Source organism: Herpailurus yagouaroundi, unplaced genomic scaffold, assembly GCF_014898765.1.
Source record: "Herpailurus yagouaroundi ecotype Mexico unplaced genomic scaffold, PumYag 166, whole genome shotgun sequence".
Lineage (NCBI taxonomy): Eukaryota > Metazoa > Chordata > Mammalia > Carnivora > Felidae > Herpailurus > Herpailurus yagouaroundi.
Genome location: NW_024412407.1, coordinates 4135647 through 4151831, shown reverse-complemented (window position 1 = coordinate 4151831; position 16185 = coordinate 4135647). Strand labels below are relative to the sequence as shown.

Here is a 16185-nt window from a genome sequence, read left to right as displayed (position 1 = left end):
TTTTTTTTAAACATTTATTCATTTTTGAGAGAGGGAGAGAGAGCACGAGTAGGGGAGGGGCAGAGAAAGAGGGAGACACAGAATCAGAAGCAGGCTCCAGGCTCTGAGCTGTCAGCACAGAGCCCGACATGGGGCTCAGAACTCATGAACCATGAGATCATGACCTGAGCCGAAGTCAGACGCCTAACCGATTGAGCCACCCAGGCGCCCCCAGAAGACTTTTTTAAAAACAGAAAGCAGGGATCCTGGGATGGCTCAGTTGGTTAAGCATCTGACTATGGCTCAGGTCATGATCTCATGATTCGTGAGTTTGAGCCTTGCATCAGGCTGTCTGCTGTCAGTGCAGTGTGTGCTTCAGATTCTTGGTTGCCCCCCTCTCTTCCCCTCTCCTGCTCACTTCTTTCTCTCTCTCAAATATGAATTTAAAAAAACATAAAAAAAAAAAACAGAAAGGAAATAATTGGTAGGTCAAATGATAGCAATAATTGATACTTAGAAGACATGGCTTCAATTCATTAATTGAGATTATAAAACTATAAGCCAGTATTACTCATGAATATAAACACAGCAAAATAAGAGCTTTAGCAAACCAAATCCAATGACACATAAAAGGTGTTACACATGATGAAAAAGTAGGATTCATACCAGGAACGCAAAATTGGCTTAACATCTGAAAATCAGTCAATGGTAATACATCATATTTATAGAATAAGAACAAAAAAATGTATGATCATCTCAACGGACACAAGAAAAAGCATTTAACAAGTCCATTTGATAACATGCTCATCAAACAAATAGAAGGGAGCTTTTCAGGGGCGCCTGGGTGTTTGACTCTTGATTTCAGCTCAGGTCACGATCTCACAGTTAGTGGGATTGAGCCCCGCATCAGGTTCTGTGCTGAGCATAGAGCCTGCTTGGGATTTTCTCTTTTCCTCTCTGACCCTCACTTGCTCATGTGCACATGCACTCTCTCAAATAAATAAAGAGGGGGGTGCTCTTCAGCCTAATAAAGTACATCTATAGAAGCCCATAGCTAAGCATATTTAGTGATGTAAGAGTGAATGTTCTCACCCTAAGATCATGAACACAACAAGGCTGTGGATGTCTGCTCTCACGACTTCTACCTAACATTGTATTCAGGCATTTAGGCAAGAAAATGAAATAAAAGGCATTCAGATTGGAAAGGAAACAATTTGTAGACGACATGATCTCATATACAGAAAATCTTAAAGTACCCACTAAAATAAAGTAACGAGTTCAGCAAGGTAGCAGGAAACCTTACCATCTATTGATTCTTTGGCACATAGGTGTCTTAATTTCTGTACTTTAAAAAAAATCTTTTTAATGTTTACTTTTGAGAGAGTGGGGGAGGGACAGAGAGAGAGAGACAGAATCCAAAGCAGGCTCCAGTCTCTGAGCTGTCAGCACAGAGCCCAACGCAGGGCTCGAACCCACGAGCCATGAGGTCATGACCTGAGTCGAAGTTGGATGCTTAACTGACTGAGCCACCCAGGTGCCCCTTCTGTACTTTTCTTTATACTCCAAATGTTCCATAACTTAAAAGTGAAAAAGAACTGGGCGCAGCATTCCGCAGTCTCATGTTAGGCTGGCTGCATAAGACCACACAGACATCTTGTTAAAGGGATTCTGGAGCTCTGTCCCGACCTACTCACTCAGCTGTTCCGGGTATCAGATGGGAATGTGGATTCAGTAAACCAAACCTCTCCAGGCAATTCTGATACAAGCAGGTTTAGGAACCAGTGTGACCATTCTCCAAATGCCTAACATGGAGTCCTATAGGACTGCCCCTCCCTTATTCTCGATGGGGAACATCTGTTGATACAGTCTACAATTTTATTAGCTTTTGGTGGGAAGATTGTCCACAGTAAGGAGACCGTCTTTTTCAGTGTGGAAAACATTTTTCAGTGTGTTATAGAAGAGCTGAAGGAACTGAAGTTATCTGGCCTCAAATAAAGAACTGTAGCAATTGTCAAATGTTACAAAGTAGGGCATGGATATAGAATTTTGGTTAAACTTAAATTTCTTTAGCTTCACTGGGTGGAACCAGCTTTTGGTCTAAATAAGTAAGGGCTTAATAATTGAATGGTTTGCTATTTTGAAGTTGTAGATGACTTATTCCCGGAAATAGAGGCTGTTAGGAATGCTAGGGCATTCCTGCATAGGCTGGAAGGTTGACATAAATAACATAAAAGATCCTTTTCAATGATAAGGGTTTTTTCCCCCTTTATAACTATTTTTTGTTTTTTGGTTTTTTTTTTTTACAATGAACACAAATATTAAGATTTCTTTTTTTCTTTTTCTTCTAGAAAGAAATAATGCTTAATTGTCCCTCTGCCCCCAGTTGTGTTTTGGAAGTTCTTTCTTTTCAGCAAAGGAATCTTTTTCTATCTCCATATTCCTGTCATAAGTGCCATTTTACCAAGTCTGAGGGATACCTGTGGGATTATATTTACTTCCTGTTAAACAATTTTATTGAGGCACCTGGCTGGCTCAGTCGGTGGAGCATGCAACTCTTGATCTTGGCGTTGTGAGTTCGAGCCTCACTTTGGGCGTAGAGATTACCTAAAAATATTAAAACCATAAATAAACAGTTTTACTTATCACTAGTATTGTGTGCTTTTTATAGTAGTATTCTTATTTCTTATTGGTTTCTAAAAACTGTGGGCTTCTCACTATAGAGCTGAAGGGTGGAAAGATAAATTTGGTCTTTTTATTTGTTTTTAATGTTTGTTTATTTATTTTTAATTTTTTTTAATGTTTATTCATTTTTTTGAGAGACAGACTGAGAGTACAAGCAGGGGAGGGGCAGAGAGAGAAGGAGACACAGAGTCCGAAGCAGATCTCAGGCTCTGAGCTGTCAGCATAGAGCCTGATGCGGGGCTTGAACTCATGAACTGTGAGATCATGACCTAAGCCGAAGTCGGCTGCTTAACCGACTGAGCCATCCAGGCGCCCCAGTGTTTATTTTTGAGAAAGAAAGTGAGCATGAGTGGGTGAGGGGCATAGATAGGACACAGAATCCAAAGCAAGCTCCAGGCTCTGAGCTGTCAGTGCAAGGCTGACACGGGGCTCAAATTCATGAACCTTGAGATCATGACCTGAGCCAAAGTTGGACACTCAACCAACTGAGCCACCCAGGTGCCCCAGATTGGGTCTTTTTAAATGTCACTATTTAGAAAATGAATACTGTTCTTGTTAATTAATAAAATACCTTACAACGGAATCATCTCTCTTGTAGGGGAAAGAGACATTTCATACCTCTGTAAGGGCCTTGTACCTGTGTATTTGTTCATTGTCGCTTTTCCAGGAGCCATAAACTTTAAAGCATAACTCGCCTGCAGTACCTCATTACAGTAGTCTGTGCTGAACTGAGTGGCTCCTTGACAAAACAGTTAAAATGTCTAGTAGATTATTGTACTTCTAACCTGAGATTGAAAAAGGTTTGGCGGTTTGTTTTTATAAAGCTGTCCTTATTACCAGCATTAATTGAGTTTTATTTTTCACAGAAAAATTTTGAAAGATCTATCCTCTGAAGATACACGGGGCAGAAAAGGAGACGGAGAAAACCCTGGAGTTTCTGCTGTCACTTCTATGTCTGTTCCAACTCCCATCTATCAAACTAGCAGTGGACAGTACAGTACGTATAGGAATACGTTTTTCCATGATGGATACACAAACGCTAAAGAAGAGGTGTATAGAAAGACTGTCATGCTTTAATAGTGAGGATAATTAGTTGAAGGTTAGCATTTTGAGCCCAAAATAATGCAGAATACCTTTTCAGCATTATCTCATTTACTCCTTACAGCAACTTTGTGAGGTAGGCAGTTATCAATTTATGAGGAAACTGAGCCTTAGAGAGGTTAGACAATGTCCCTAAAGTTACCACACAGCTTGTAAGTGATGCTTACTTTGGAGTTTTGACAGATGCATGGAGTTGTCTAACCACCACAGTCAAGATATAATTTCATCACCCCATGGAATTCTTTGTGCTGTCCGTTTGTAGAGGATTTTTCCTCCCATTCCTAACTCCTGTTCAAGTCTAATTGACTCTTGCCACAAAATCTGTGTCCCGTCCCCTCACGTCTCACACCTCCAGTCACCACCATTACCCTGGCTTATACTCCTGTCTGAATTACTGCAGTGCACGTCCACTTGGTCATTTTGCTTCCATTCTTGCTCTTGTTTTCCATACTGCAGCCAAAGCAGCTTATTTAAAATGTCCATTAGATCACACCACTTTTGCTCCAGTGACTCTCCATCACCCCTAGAATAAGTCCTATAAGGCTAAGTTCCATTCAAGATCTGGCCTCACTTACCAAACTCCAATCTCATCTGCCACTGGCTAGCATTCTAGCAACACTGACTTTCTTGGAATTTCTCCAACATGAAACTTGTTTCTGCCTCAGGATATTTGGGCTTGTCACCCCACTGCCTGGCACATTGTTCTCCCAGAGTCTCATGTGGATGGCTTTTACATCCTTACTTCTGCTCAAGTGTCACTTCTCAAAGAGACCACTCTTCATTAAAATGTGCTCTCTTTAGTTAGCTTTCTTACATTTTTCATAGCATTTATATGTAATTATTAAAAAGTACATATTTAATTATAGATTATACATAATTATAGATCAGTTTATTTATGATCTGTTCTCAAAGATAAGTTCCCTGAGAGAAAGAACTTTGTCTTGTTCACAGCTGTATTCTTGGCCTGGAGGCCCTGGCGCATAGTAAGCTTTCAGTGAAATTTGTCATGAATAAGTTATTTAAAGACTATGTAAAAAAAACACCTCAATGAGGACACATAAGAAACTGAGAACAGTGGTTGCAAGGAAGGAGACCTGGGAACAAAGATCAGAGGCAGTTGAGAAGTTCACTTTCATTTTATTTATTTATTTTTTTTTTAACGTTTATTTATTTTTGAGACAGAGAGAGACAGAGCATGAACGGGGGAGGGTCAGAGAGAGGGAGACACAGAATCTGAAACAGGCTCCAGGCTCTGAGCCATCTGCACAGAGCCTGACGCGGGGCTCGAACTCACGGTCCGCGAGATCATGACCTGAGCCAAAGTCGGCCGCTCAACCGACTGAGCCACCCAGGCGCCCAGTTCACTTTCATTTTAAACAAAACTGATTTTTCTTTCCATACGCATCCATTACTGTTTTCAAAAATCTTTTTCTTTCTTTGTTTTAAATTTTTTTAATGTTTTTATTTATTTTTGAGAGAGAGCAACAGAGCACAAGCAGGGGAGGGACAGAAAGAGAGGGAGACACAGAATCTGAGGCAGACTCCAGGCTCCAAGCTGTCGGCACAGAGCCCGATGTGGGGCTTGAACCCACGAACCATGAGGTCATGACCTGAGCTGAAGTTGGACACTTAACTGACACCCCAAAATAAATACAATTCAAACTGGTGTTTAAGACAGCATGATCCAATAGAACTTCCTTGCTGAAAATGTTTTATATTTGCATTGTCTAGTATAGTAGCCACTAAGCCATGTGTGACTGTTGAGCACTTAAAATGTGGCTCGTGAGACTGAGGAACTGAATTTCTTATCTTGCTTTCAGTTAATTAATAGTCCTATGTGACTAATGGCTACCGTATCAGTGTAGATTTAGAGTAGATTCAACCAGATAAATATACATGTTAAAAATAGGAAGATAGGTTATAAAAATGAAAACAATTCTGTATCATTACATATGTTTAACATCAAAAGATGTGTCTCTCGGGGTGCTTGGGTGGCTCAGTCAATAAGCGTCTGACTTCAGCTCAGGTCATAATCTTGCAGTACGTGAGTTTGAGCTCCGCATTGGGCTCTGTGCTGACAGCTCAGAGCCTGGAGCCTGCTTGGGATTCTGCCTCCCTCTCTCACTCTGCCCCTCCTCTGCTCATGTTCCGTCTCTGTCTCTCTCAAGAATAAATAAACATTAGGGGCGCAAGGTTAAAAAAAAAAATAAGAAAAAAAAATTAAAAAAAAAAAAAAAAGGATTGTACTTATTTCAATTATAACATATGAAATATCTCCCTAAGGTTCTATGTAGTTTTCATAATTCCTAATTTTAATTGTTTTAGAATAAGCCATATTAATATGTCATAATTTTTAACGTGCTGATATGCTACTTTTCTTAAAGAATTTTTTAGGGGTGCCTGAGTGCTCACACTCTGTCTCTCTCTCAAAAATAAATAATAAACATTTAAAAAAATGTATACATATGTGTGTATGGATACACATTTTGATGTGTGTTAATGTATCAGTCTATATGAACATAGGAAATGATTAGGAAGAGGATGTACATCGAAAATGGTTACCCCAGAATAAGGGTGTGGGGTGGCCAGTAGAATAAATTGGGATAGAGAATAGGACTTTTTATTTTATTTATATATTTACATTTATATATATGTATATATATAATGTGTGTTGGAGAGAAGGCGATTGAAAACAATTGCTAATAGAAGTTTAAAACAAATGTCTGCATCTAAAAAATCTTAAACTGTCATTACTTCTAAAGTCCTATAAAGTATGTAGAATATTTGTTGTGTGGTAGTGGATGAGAGATAATTATATACTCCTGAAAAAAAATATTTTCAATTAAAACATACATTCAGATAAGTGTGTTTTGGCTTCCTGGTACCCAGAGTATAAAAGGAGAAAAAAAGTTGCATAATTATAATCTGATAAGAGGGCACAGAGATGAGGCATTAGAGTCTGAAGGGGATTTATTACGTGGGATTGCATAATGGTAAAATGTTTTCCATTTGATCATATCTTATGGGTGTTTCATGTAAGGTTTGAGAGGAAAGCATTAACATAAGTATAATTCATTGAGGGGCGCCTGGGTGGCCCAGTTGTTTAAGCATCTGGCTCAGGTCATGATCTCACAGTTTGTGAGATCGAGCCCCGCGTTGGTCTTCTGCTCTTCTGCTCTTCTGCTCTGCGCTGACAGCGTGGAGCCTGCATGGGATTCTCTCTCTCCCTCTGCCCCTCCCCTGCTCACTCACTCTCAAAATAAACAAACATTAAAATATATACACACACACACACACACACATATATAACTCATTGAAAAATGCTGTGGGGCACATAGTAATGTGACCTCTTTCTCATGACAACCTTATTGGTGATTTTCACTAGGAAGTAACTTGAATAGATTACATTTTTAAAATATCACTTAAGTAAATAACATTTAGTACAATTTAATAGTGGTTACCCCTAGACAGCAGAGCTCAGAAACAAAGTATGAAGATATATATATTTTCATTATGTAACCTTTTATCCTCTTAAAAATTTTCCCATAGGCATAGGCCCGTTTAATCTATTCAAAAATATTTTTAAGCTTATCATCTTTTTAATGCTTCTTTTGAATAAAAATACACAGTGTGTTAATGTTTCCTTCTACTGATTTTTCCTTTAAAAGTTAGCCATTGGTACCCTCTCCTAATGTTCCAGAACTGCTGTGACAGCATTAGCAATTAGCATGCAGTGCTCCATTGAGCCCATAATGTGTCTTGACTAATCTACAGTTTGAGACTAAATTTAAGATTAGTGCACCTGAACTATAAAATTTTATAAAGAAATGCCATTTTCTTTCTTTTACATATAGTTCACTCAAAGTAGTTAACAGTTACCAAGTGGAACTGCATTCAGACCTGTTTTAATAAGTAGTGGCTGGGTTTTTTTTTCACCAATCCTTTGCAATTAGTGTATTGTACAGCCTTACAATAGCTATGTTCTCTCTTTGGTTAAAGTTGCCATTGCCCCAAATGGAGCCTTACAACTGGCCAGCCCAGGCACAGATGGAGTACAGGGACTTCAAACATTAACCATGACAAATTCAGGCAGTACTCAGCAAGGGACAACAATTCTCCAATATGCACAGACCTCTGATGGACAGCAAATACTTGTGCCCAGCAACCAGGTGGTTGTACAAAGTAAGTATGTTTAAGTGTCTGTGGAAAACATCCCAATGTACTTTCAAAGACACTTAGGAATTAACTCACTCTTCTGACCACACAGCTGCATCAGGAGATATGCAGACGTATCAGATCCGTACCACACCTTCAGCTACTTCGCTGCCACAGACTGTGGTGATGACATCTCCTGTGACTCTTACATCTCAGACATCTAAGACAGATGACCCCCAACTGAAGAGAGAAATAAGGTTGATGAAAAACAGGTAGGTGGTAAAATTGTGCTGCCAGAATGGGTAACGTTTCTGTAAATCTCAAAACGTAACCAGGTGTTAACTGGAATTGTGAGTTAAAAATGAGAGCGTTTGGGGTGCCTGGCTAGCTCAGTTGGTGGAGCACAACTTTATCTTGGGCTTGTGAGTTTGAGCCCCACACTGGCCATAGATAGAGCTTACTTTAAAAAAAGAGAGCTTTATTTTACTGAGTGTTACGTTGTATCTAGTTCATTTCCAAAGGATCCCATTGCTCAATCTCTACTTAATATATGACCTAGAGTTCTTTCATTTTTATTTTGTCTTTTGAATAGTACTATTAAGCAGAGCTTTTCAAACAATATATTTTGTTCTTGCTGGGCTGACAAAAGTTAAATGAAAATAATAATTTGCTGCTTGCCATTGACAGTGAGAAGAGGAAAGAATTCCTAAAAAACTGATGGACACAGAAATGCTAAAAATGAATTTTACCCATGAATATATATCAGTGATTTAACCTCCAGAAACATTTACTTTCATTTTAAATGTATTTTAAACATAGTTGTATCAGCTATATGTACATCAGCCATGAAAACCACCAGTTCTTTGAGAAAAAGAATATAATGGGTACCCTTCTGTAGTGAGTTTAAGGGGAAAAAAAAGAGAGAAAGGACACTAATAAAAACTATATTAGGAATCAAAAAGGGTAGATACCCACATATAAAACAAATATTTAAAAAATTACAGGATTCTGTTTTTAACTCCTCTAAGTTAGAAAATTAGAATAAAAGGATGATTTTCTAGAGCAATAAAAATGATCATACAAGGACCAGAAGGATGCATTTAATTACTTCAAGATAAAATGTTTCTTTACTAAAAACTAAGAGCAAGCATCATTGTAATAAACTTAGTAACATGGCAGGGATTGTCCATTGTCTTGGAGGTTCCAACAAATGCAATAAGACAAGGATCTGAAGTAAGTTATGTAAATACTAGAAAAGAAGAGCCGTGTTTTTTTGTTGATGATATGGTTGTGTACCTAGGATACCCAAAAGATTTGTTAAGAATTACGTGAATGAGGCTTCTCTTTCTGATAAGTCGACCTCACTATGTAATATTATTAAAAGCTTGATGAAATATAAAAACCACCCTTTTAAATGATTGGATGAGCCTCCAGGGAAGTAAGAGATATCTATTGAGGTTAGGAATCAATCAGAAGCACAAGACCATGAAGTTCATAAGCACTGAAGCAACCCCTGTATAATCTGTAAATAAATTCATATCTTTGTGATTGGTATAGCTTTGGTATGCAGAGGGGACTAGGGGCAAAACCTGGGGTCTGTGCAACCTGGGGGAACTGGATCAGAGATTGTTATTCTTCATGAAGTCAAGACCCAAGCATAGTTGACCCTTGAACAATGGAGGCATTGGGGCGCTGACCCCCACCCCCATGCCATTGAAAATCTATAATTTTTGACTCCCCCAAAACTGAGTTGACTAGAATCCTTACTGATAACATAAACAGCCAATTAACACATATTTTTTATGTTATATGTAGTTATATATACTGTATTCTTACAACAAAGTAAGCTAGAGAAAAAATACTAAGAAAATCATAAGGAAGAGAAAATACATTTATGGTACCATATTAAAAAAAAATCTCCATATAAGTAGACTCACACAGTTCAGACCCGTGTTGTTCAAGAGTCAGCTGAAATTTAAAAATGGTCTGGGTCCATAGTTCCCCAACTTTTTGGAAGAAAGCAGTCTTAACACAGCCTTTAACAAATTCCCATACATTGAGTTCTAACAAATACAAGTTGAAAAATCACAGACTGTCCAAGGAATTAGGCCTCCATCATCATATGTGCCAAGCCTTTATGTTACTTTCACAAAAATCTTTGAGGTGTATATAATATTATTTCCAGTTTTTCTGAGATGAGGAAACTGAGGCTTAGGTTAATTTCTTTGCCCAAGGTTAAACTACTCAGTAAGCGGTAGAGGTAGGATTTAAACATACGGGTCCAGGTTTCAGAGTCCAAAGACTTAGATATTCGGTAATACTGCACTACCTTTTAGGAGCAAGAGTCATCAGAAAGAGCACACAACAGAACAACTTTTGTAAAGCCTTCAGTTATCTGTCTACTAGATTTAAAGAAAAAAAAAGGTGTCCTTGAAAATCAAAGATCAAGAGACTATAAAAATGATAAAAATTGGAAAAGAAAAAATAAAATCGCTCTCCGTAGCAAATATTCATCTGCTTAGAATATCCAGGAGATCATGTACAAAGTATTAGAAAGATTGAAAAATAACCAGCATTGTACTAGAAACCTTTAACCATTTAGTAGTAAAACAAGAACAGAGGGTATTATGAGGATTTAAATGAAAGGAAATCCTTACCTACTATTTTTTATATAATTGCCTATTTTTTAAAATGGACTTACAGGGGCGCCTGGGTGGCGCAGTCGGTTAAGCGTCCGACTTCAGCCAGGTCACGATCTCGCGGTCCGTGAGTTCGAGCCCCACGTCGGGCTCTGGGCTGATGGCTCAGAGCCTGGAGCCTGTTTCCGATTCTGTGTCTCCCTCTCTCTCTGCCCCTTGCCCATTCATGCTCTGTCTCTCTCTGTCCCAAAAATAAATAAACGTTGAAAAAATAAAATAAAATAAAATAAAATAAAATGGACTTACAGAAAAATTATTAGAAGTAATGAATTTATAACATTGCTAAATATAACACCAGTATTCAAAAATCGTATTTCTTTACATCAGTAATGGTTTGGTAAATAATTATTTAAAAGACACCATTTATGTTATCAACAAAATATCAGAGAAGAAATCTAACAACAAAAGATCTCCAGGACAGTTATGAAAAATATTGTACAATGTCTTTGAAAGACCTTAAGGAAGATCTAAATAAAATGGAGAAATAAATACTATGTCCATAGATATGGAAACTCAGTATTATAAAGATGACTATTTTTCCCCCAATTGATCCATAGATTCAATGCAGTTCCAATCAAAACCTAAACAGGTTGTTTGAAGAACTTGACAAGTTGATACTAAAATTTATAGAAGAGTAAAGGGCCAAGAACAGCCAAAATATTCCAGACAAGAATAAGGTGAGGAGGTATCAAGTTTTATTTAAAGCTGTGGTAATTGAAATAATGTGATAGTGGCATTGAGGGAAAAAAAAAAAAATTGACCAATGAAATAGCTCAGAAACTGATCCATGGACACAGGACAGATTATTGGGGGAAGGAGGGACTCTTCAATAAATGGTATTAGGATAATTATTGATAAATGAAAAAATACTGGATTTCTTCCTCACACCATACACAAAATCATTGCAGAGAGATTAAAGACACAGATGTGAAAGATGAAATTTTGAAACTTTTAAGTGAAAATACATAATCTTATGGTTTCAGGATTAGGAAAAGATAACTTAAAACAATGCACACCCCTCCCACAAACATTAACACAATAGATTAATGAATCTTCATTAAAATTAATAATTTCTGTTCATCTATAGAGTGAACATACAAGCTCCAACCCTATAGAAGATACTTGAAACATATCTAACAACAACAAAAAGATTTGTTAGAAAAAAGCAAAAATATCTTCTAAGTTATTAAGTACAACCTAATGGAAGAAAAATTGGCAAAATATATGAATAGGCATTTCTCAGAAAACACAAGTGGTTAATAATCGTATGAAAGATTATTCACCCTTATCAATCAGTAATCAAAGAAATGCAAATTAATACCACACATTTAGTTACCATTTATCCCCACTGAATTGGCAAAAATCTTCAAAGTCTAACCAGGAAGTGGCAAGGATTTGAAACGGTGAAACTCAGAGACTGCCTATGGCAGTGAAAGTTGGTACAGTCACTTTGGATTAATTGGCCTTATCTTGTACAATTGACCTGGATATGCTCTATGAGCTGTTTCACTCTGTGTATGTGACTGAGACTTTTGCAGGAAGTATGCATAAAAATGTTCACAACAACAAAAATCAGGAAACGGGCGCCTGGGTGGCACAGTCGGTTAAGCGTCCGACTTCAGCCAGGTCACGATCTCGCGGTCCGTGAGTTCGAGTCCCGCATCAGGCTCTGGGCTGATGGCTCAGAGCCTGGAGCCTGCTTCCGATTCTGTGTCTCCCTCTCTCTCTGCCCCTCCCCCGTTCATGCTCTGTCTCTCTCTGTCCCAAAAATAAATAAACGTTGAAAAAAAAATTTTTTTTAATTAAGAGAGAAATATACAGTGCATGGAATTTTAACCTAAGCCAAGAAAAAGACTAAAAAAGAAGCATTTATGGTATAAGATATAAAAATATGAGAAGTCAAATGATAGATTAGAAAATAATATATAAAAACAGGGGCGCTTGGGTGGCTTGGTTGGTTAAGCATCTGACTCTTCAGCTCAGCTCAGGTCGTGATCTCATGGTTTGTGGGTTTGAGCCCTGTGTCAGGCTCCATGCTGACAGCTCAGAGCCTGCTTGGGGTTCTCTCTCTCCCTCTCTCTCTCTGCCCCTCCCCTGCTCGCACTCTCTCTCTCTCTCTTCCTCTCTCAAAATAAATAAACTTTTAAAAAGGAAATAATATAAAAACAGATAAAGGATTAATATGTATAATGCACACAGAGTTCTTAGGTTGTCTTTATAATTTCTCATCGTAAAACAGGAAAAGGTATGAATGGAAAAAGGGTATGAATAGGCAGTTTACATAAGAGATCCAAAAGACCGGGGCGCTTGGGTGGCTCCGTTGGTTAAGCGTCCGACTTCGGCTCAGGTCATGATCTCACGGTCCGTGAGTTCAAGCCCCGTGTCGAGCTCTGTGCTGATAGCTTAGAGCCTGGAGCCTGCTTCGGATTCTGTGTCTCCCTCTCTCTCTGACCCTCCCCCGTTCATGTTCTGTCTCTGTTGCAAAAATAAACGTACATTAAAAAAATTAAAAAAAAAAAAAAAAGATCCAAAAGACCAATAGGCTTTTGAAAAGATGTTCAATCTCACTAGTAGTTAGGGATGAAAATGAATTAACAATAAAGTATACATGACAAGGATCTATACCTACTTGGAAACATCATTAAAATAAAACAGTGTAAAAACAAGTTGCAGATAATATCTACAGTACATAATATAAAAAATACTCAAAATAATACCTCTCTACATATGGGATACATGTATGTGACTTCACAGAAATAATCTAAGAAGACATTTACAAAACTGAGTATCAAGCACTGTTTGTAATTAAAACTTAAATAAAAATTGAAGAAACAGTGTCAAAAGCCATAGGACCCATAAATTTCACTCCTTGGTTTTGGGACATATGCTCACAAAGAAACTGGTGTTAAGAACATGCATAGCAGCTAAAATGAGAAACAGCCCCAAGGAATAGATCAATACACTATGGTGATGGTCACACAATGGAATACACTCAGCAACAGTAAGGAACAAACCAACTCGAAGCAACATCGATGAGCCTCAAAAGTATACTGAGTGAAAGGAGACCAGACACAAGGGCGCATACTGTATGATTCTGTTATTTGAGGTTCTAGAATAGGAACATCTTCATCTGTGGTGGTAAAAATCTGAACATTAGTTGTTTGGGGAGAGGACTGACCAGGAATGGGCACGAGGCAACTTTCTGGGACAACAAAGAAGTTCTATGTCTTGATAAGTGTGGGGGTTATATAGGTATGTGCATTTGCCAAAACAGATTGAATTCTGCACTTAAGATCTATGTATTCTGGTTCTGTAGAGATGTAGAGAGATGACCAGGGAGGATTACTGAGGTGCATTTACCATTTAAAGAATGTGAACTTTTTTTCTAACATTGGTTTTTAATGCCTATATTTAGAGAAGCTGCTCGAGAATGTCGCAGAAAGAAGAAAGAATATGTGAAATGCCTGGAAAATCGAGTTGCAGTCTTGGAAAATCAAAATAAAACTCTAATAGAAGAGTTAAAAACTTTGAAGGATCTTTATTCTCATAAAAGTGTTTGATTAAGAAAGAAAATATTTTTGCAGACTTGCCTAAAAATTAGATGGATTTCTTTTCTTTTTAGTGGAGTTTTATAAATTAAAAGGTCAAAAATGAAGCTTTTTATTTAGGCTTTTGCAACTCAAAGATAATCTTATGCAAGAGATCTGGTGACAGAAGATAAAGTGGAAAATGACCTCAAGGAAGTCACTAGCACAGGTGGAAGCCCTGGAAAAATGAAACCCACTCAAGAAGAGGGAAGTGAGCTCTCACACCAATTTGAATTTCCTAAATGACAACCCAAAAATGCCAGAGAAGATGAAATTTGGTAAATTATTTTTAAAATCAGTTTACCCTGTAGGTTTGCAGTTCTTACTGTTTCCTAAAATTTACGTTTTTCACTTTGTGTGCGCGCGCGAGTGTTTTATTTCTGCCAATAAATTTTAAGTTACAAATAGAAAAGCTAATACATAACTAAATATATAAATTATGTGTTCTGATTACGTATACTTGTTCTGTTGTCAGATCGTTGAAATGGGTTTTTTAAAGTTTGTTTCTTGGACTTGAGAGGGGTTTTGAGACTTGGGTTTAACTGTTTTTGAGGCTTTGTCCTCAAAGGCATTTAAGGTACGTGAATGGAGTATGGTGATTTTGTAACATTTTTTATCAGGATGGAAAGAGAACTTCTATTTAAAAGTTTGATACTTTTAAATAGTTTGTTTTTTGGTTACTCTGGGAATGGAGATTTTCTACAAATACATAATTGTTTTTTGATTCTATATTCTGTATGCAGTTGAATATACATTACCTATTCTGTTGTGCTTTAATAGAATGGAATGTTTACAGGCCCTTGAGATATTAGAGTATTTTTTAAAAATCTTCTGAAGATACATACCAAAGTTTTCCAAGAGGATTTTATAATCAATTTAATGTAAGGTTTATCAGATTCTAAAATCGTATGGTTATTAAGGCAATTTTATGTTAGAGACTATTTTGTAATGTAGCGAATGGTACATTTCTAAGAAAAGTGACTGCCGATATATTTTTATAGCTAATCTTTATAAATTCTAAAGTTGAGTTTTTAATTATTTTAAATGTTTATATAGTTTAGTAAAAAAAAAAAATATTTTGCATCTCAAAAGTATCATTTTTATATTATGAGAAGTAAAGTTTCCAGATTGGCTAATATTTGAATTGCAAGTTTTGTATGCAGTTTATCCAAAGCTCAAGAATGCCATCCGTACCCCAGTGTTTAACCTCTGTATTCCAGTTTGTATACACTCTGAAATTGTACTGCAGAACTATTGTGCGCTTCTTACACAATATGTATCATATTGTTGTCTGTGAAATTAAAGGATATTTGATAAAATTAAGTTTGCTGAATGTAAAATATATTGTTATGTGAACAGCAAGCTTCCTGATGGCCATTCTGTTAATTATACTAACTACAGGACCTTTCTAGTTTTAAAATAGAGGATAAATTTAAAATTCTGGTCTACACAGCTTGTTTTTAAAAAAAATTTTTTTTAGCGTTTATTAATTTTTGAGAGAGCTTGAGTGGGGAAGGGGCAGAGAGACACAGAATCTGAAACAGGCTCCAGGCTCTGAGCTGTCAGCACAGAGCCTGACGCGGGGCTCAAACTCACGAACTGCAAGATCCTGACCTGAGCCAGAGTCAGATGCTCAACCGACTGAGCCACCTGGGTGCCCCTACACAGCCTGTTTTAAGGGCGGATATCTTTAGGTGTTTGATTCAGTCAGAACCAATTATAATAAACTAAAAGTAGCTAATTTTTTTGTTCTGCAATTGTTTATGGTTAAGGAACCTGTAATGTGGAGATCTCAACACAATTGACAAATTTGTGTAATCTTAATGAAAAACTCCATTAACAGTATTTTTTAAATGAGACTCTGTTGATTTGGCAGTTTATGAAAAGAAAAAAAAGTTTGATCACCAGTAGGATTACTTATATCACTTATTATTTGATATGAAGCCAAGAGTCTCAGGCCCATTAGGCCCGAAGAACATGAG

The 16185-nt window shown here is 37.3% G+C and overlaps 1 protein-coding gene across 4 annotated transcripts in view; it reads left to right on the top strand.

Moving 5' to 3' along the window:
- Window positions 1–15565, top strand: part of ATF1 (activating transcription factor 1) — a 77673-nt gene extending 62108 nt beyond the window's left edge. For 2 of the 4 annotated variants that reach the window (XM_040488146.1, XM_040488147.1), the window contains 4 exons: window positions 3528–3658; window positions 7762–7944; window positions 8030–8189; window positions 14032–15565. In XM_040488146.1, the coding sequence (XP_040344080.1) occupies window positions 3528–3658; window positions 7762–7944; window positions 8030–8189; window positions 14032–14176 (619 nt within the window). In that variant the 3' untranslated portion in view covers window positions 14177–15565. Of the gene's footprint in view, window positions 1–3527; window positions 3659–7761; window positions 7945–8029; window positions 8190–11173; window positions 11294–14031 lie in introns of all 4 variants that reach the window. The other 2 variants (XR_005794401.1, XM_040488148.1) reach the window with 2 other exon arrangements.
- The last annotated feature ends 620 nt before the right edge of the window (window positions 15566–16185 follow it).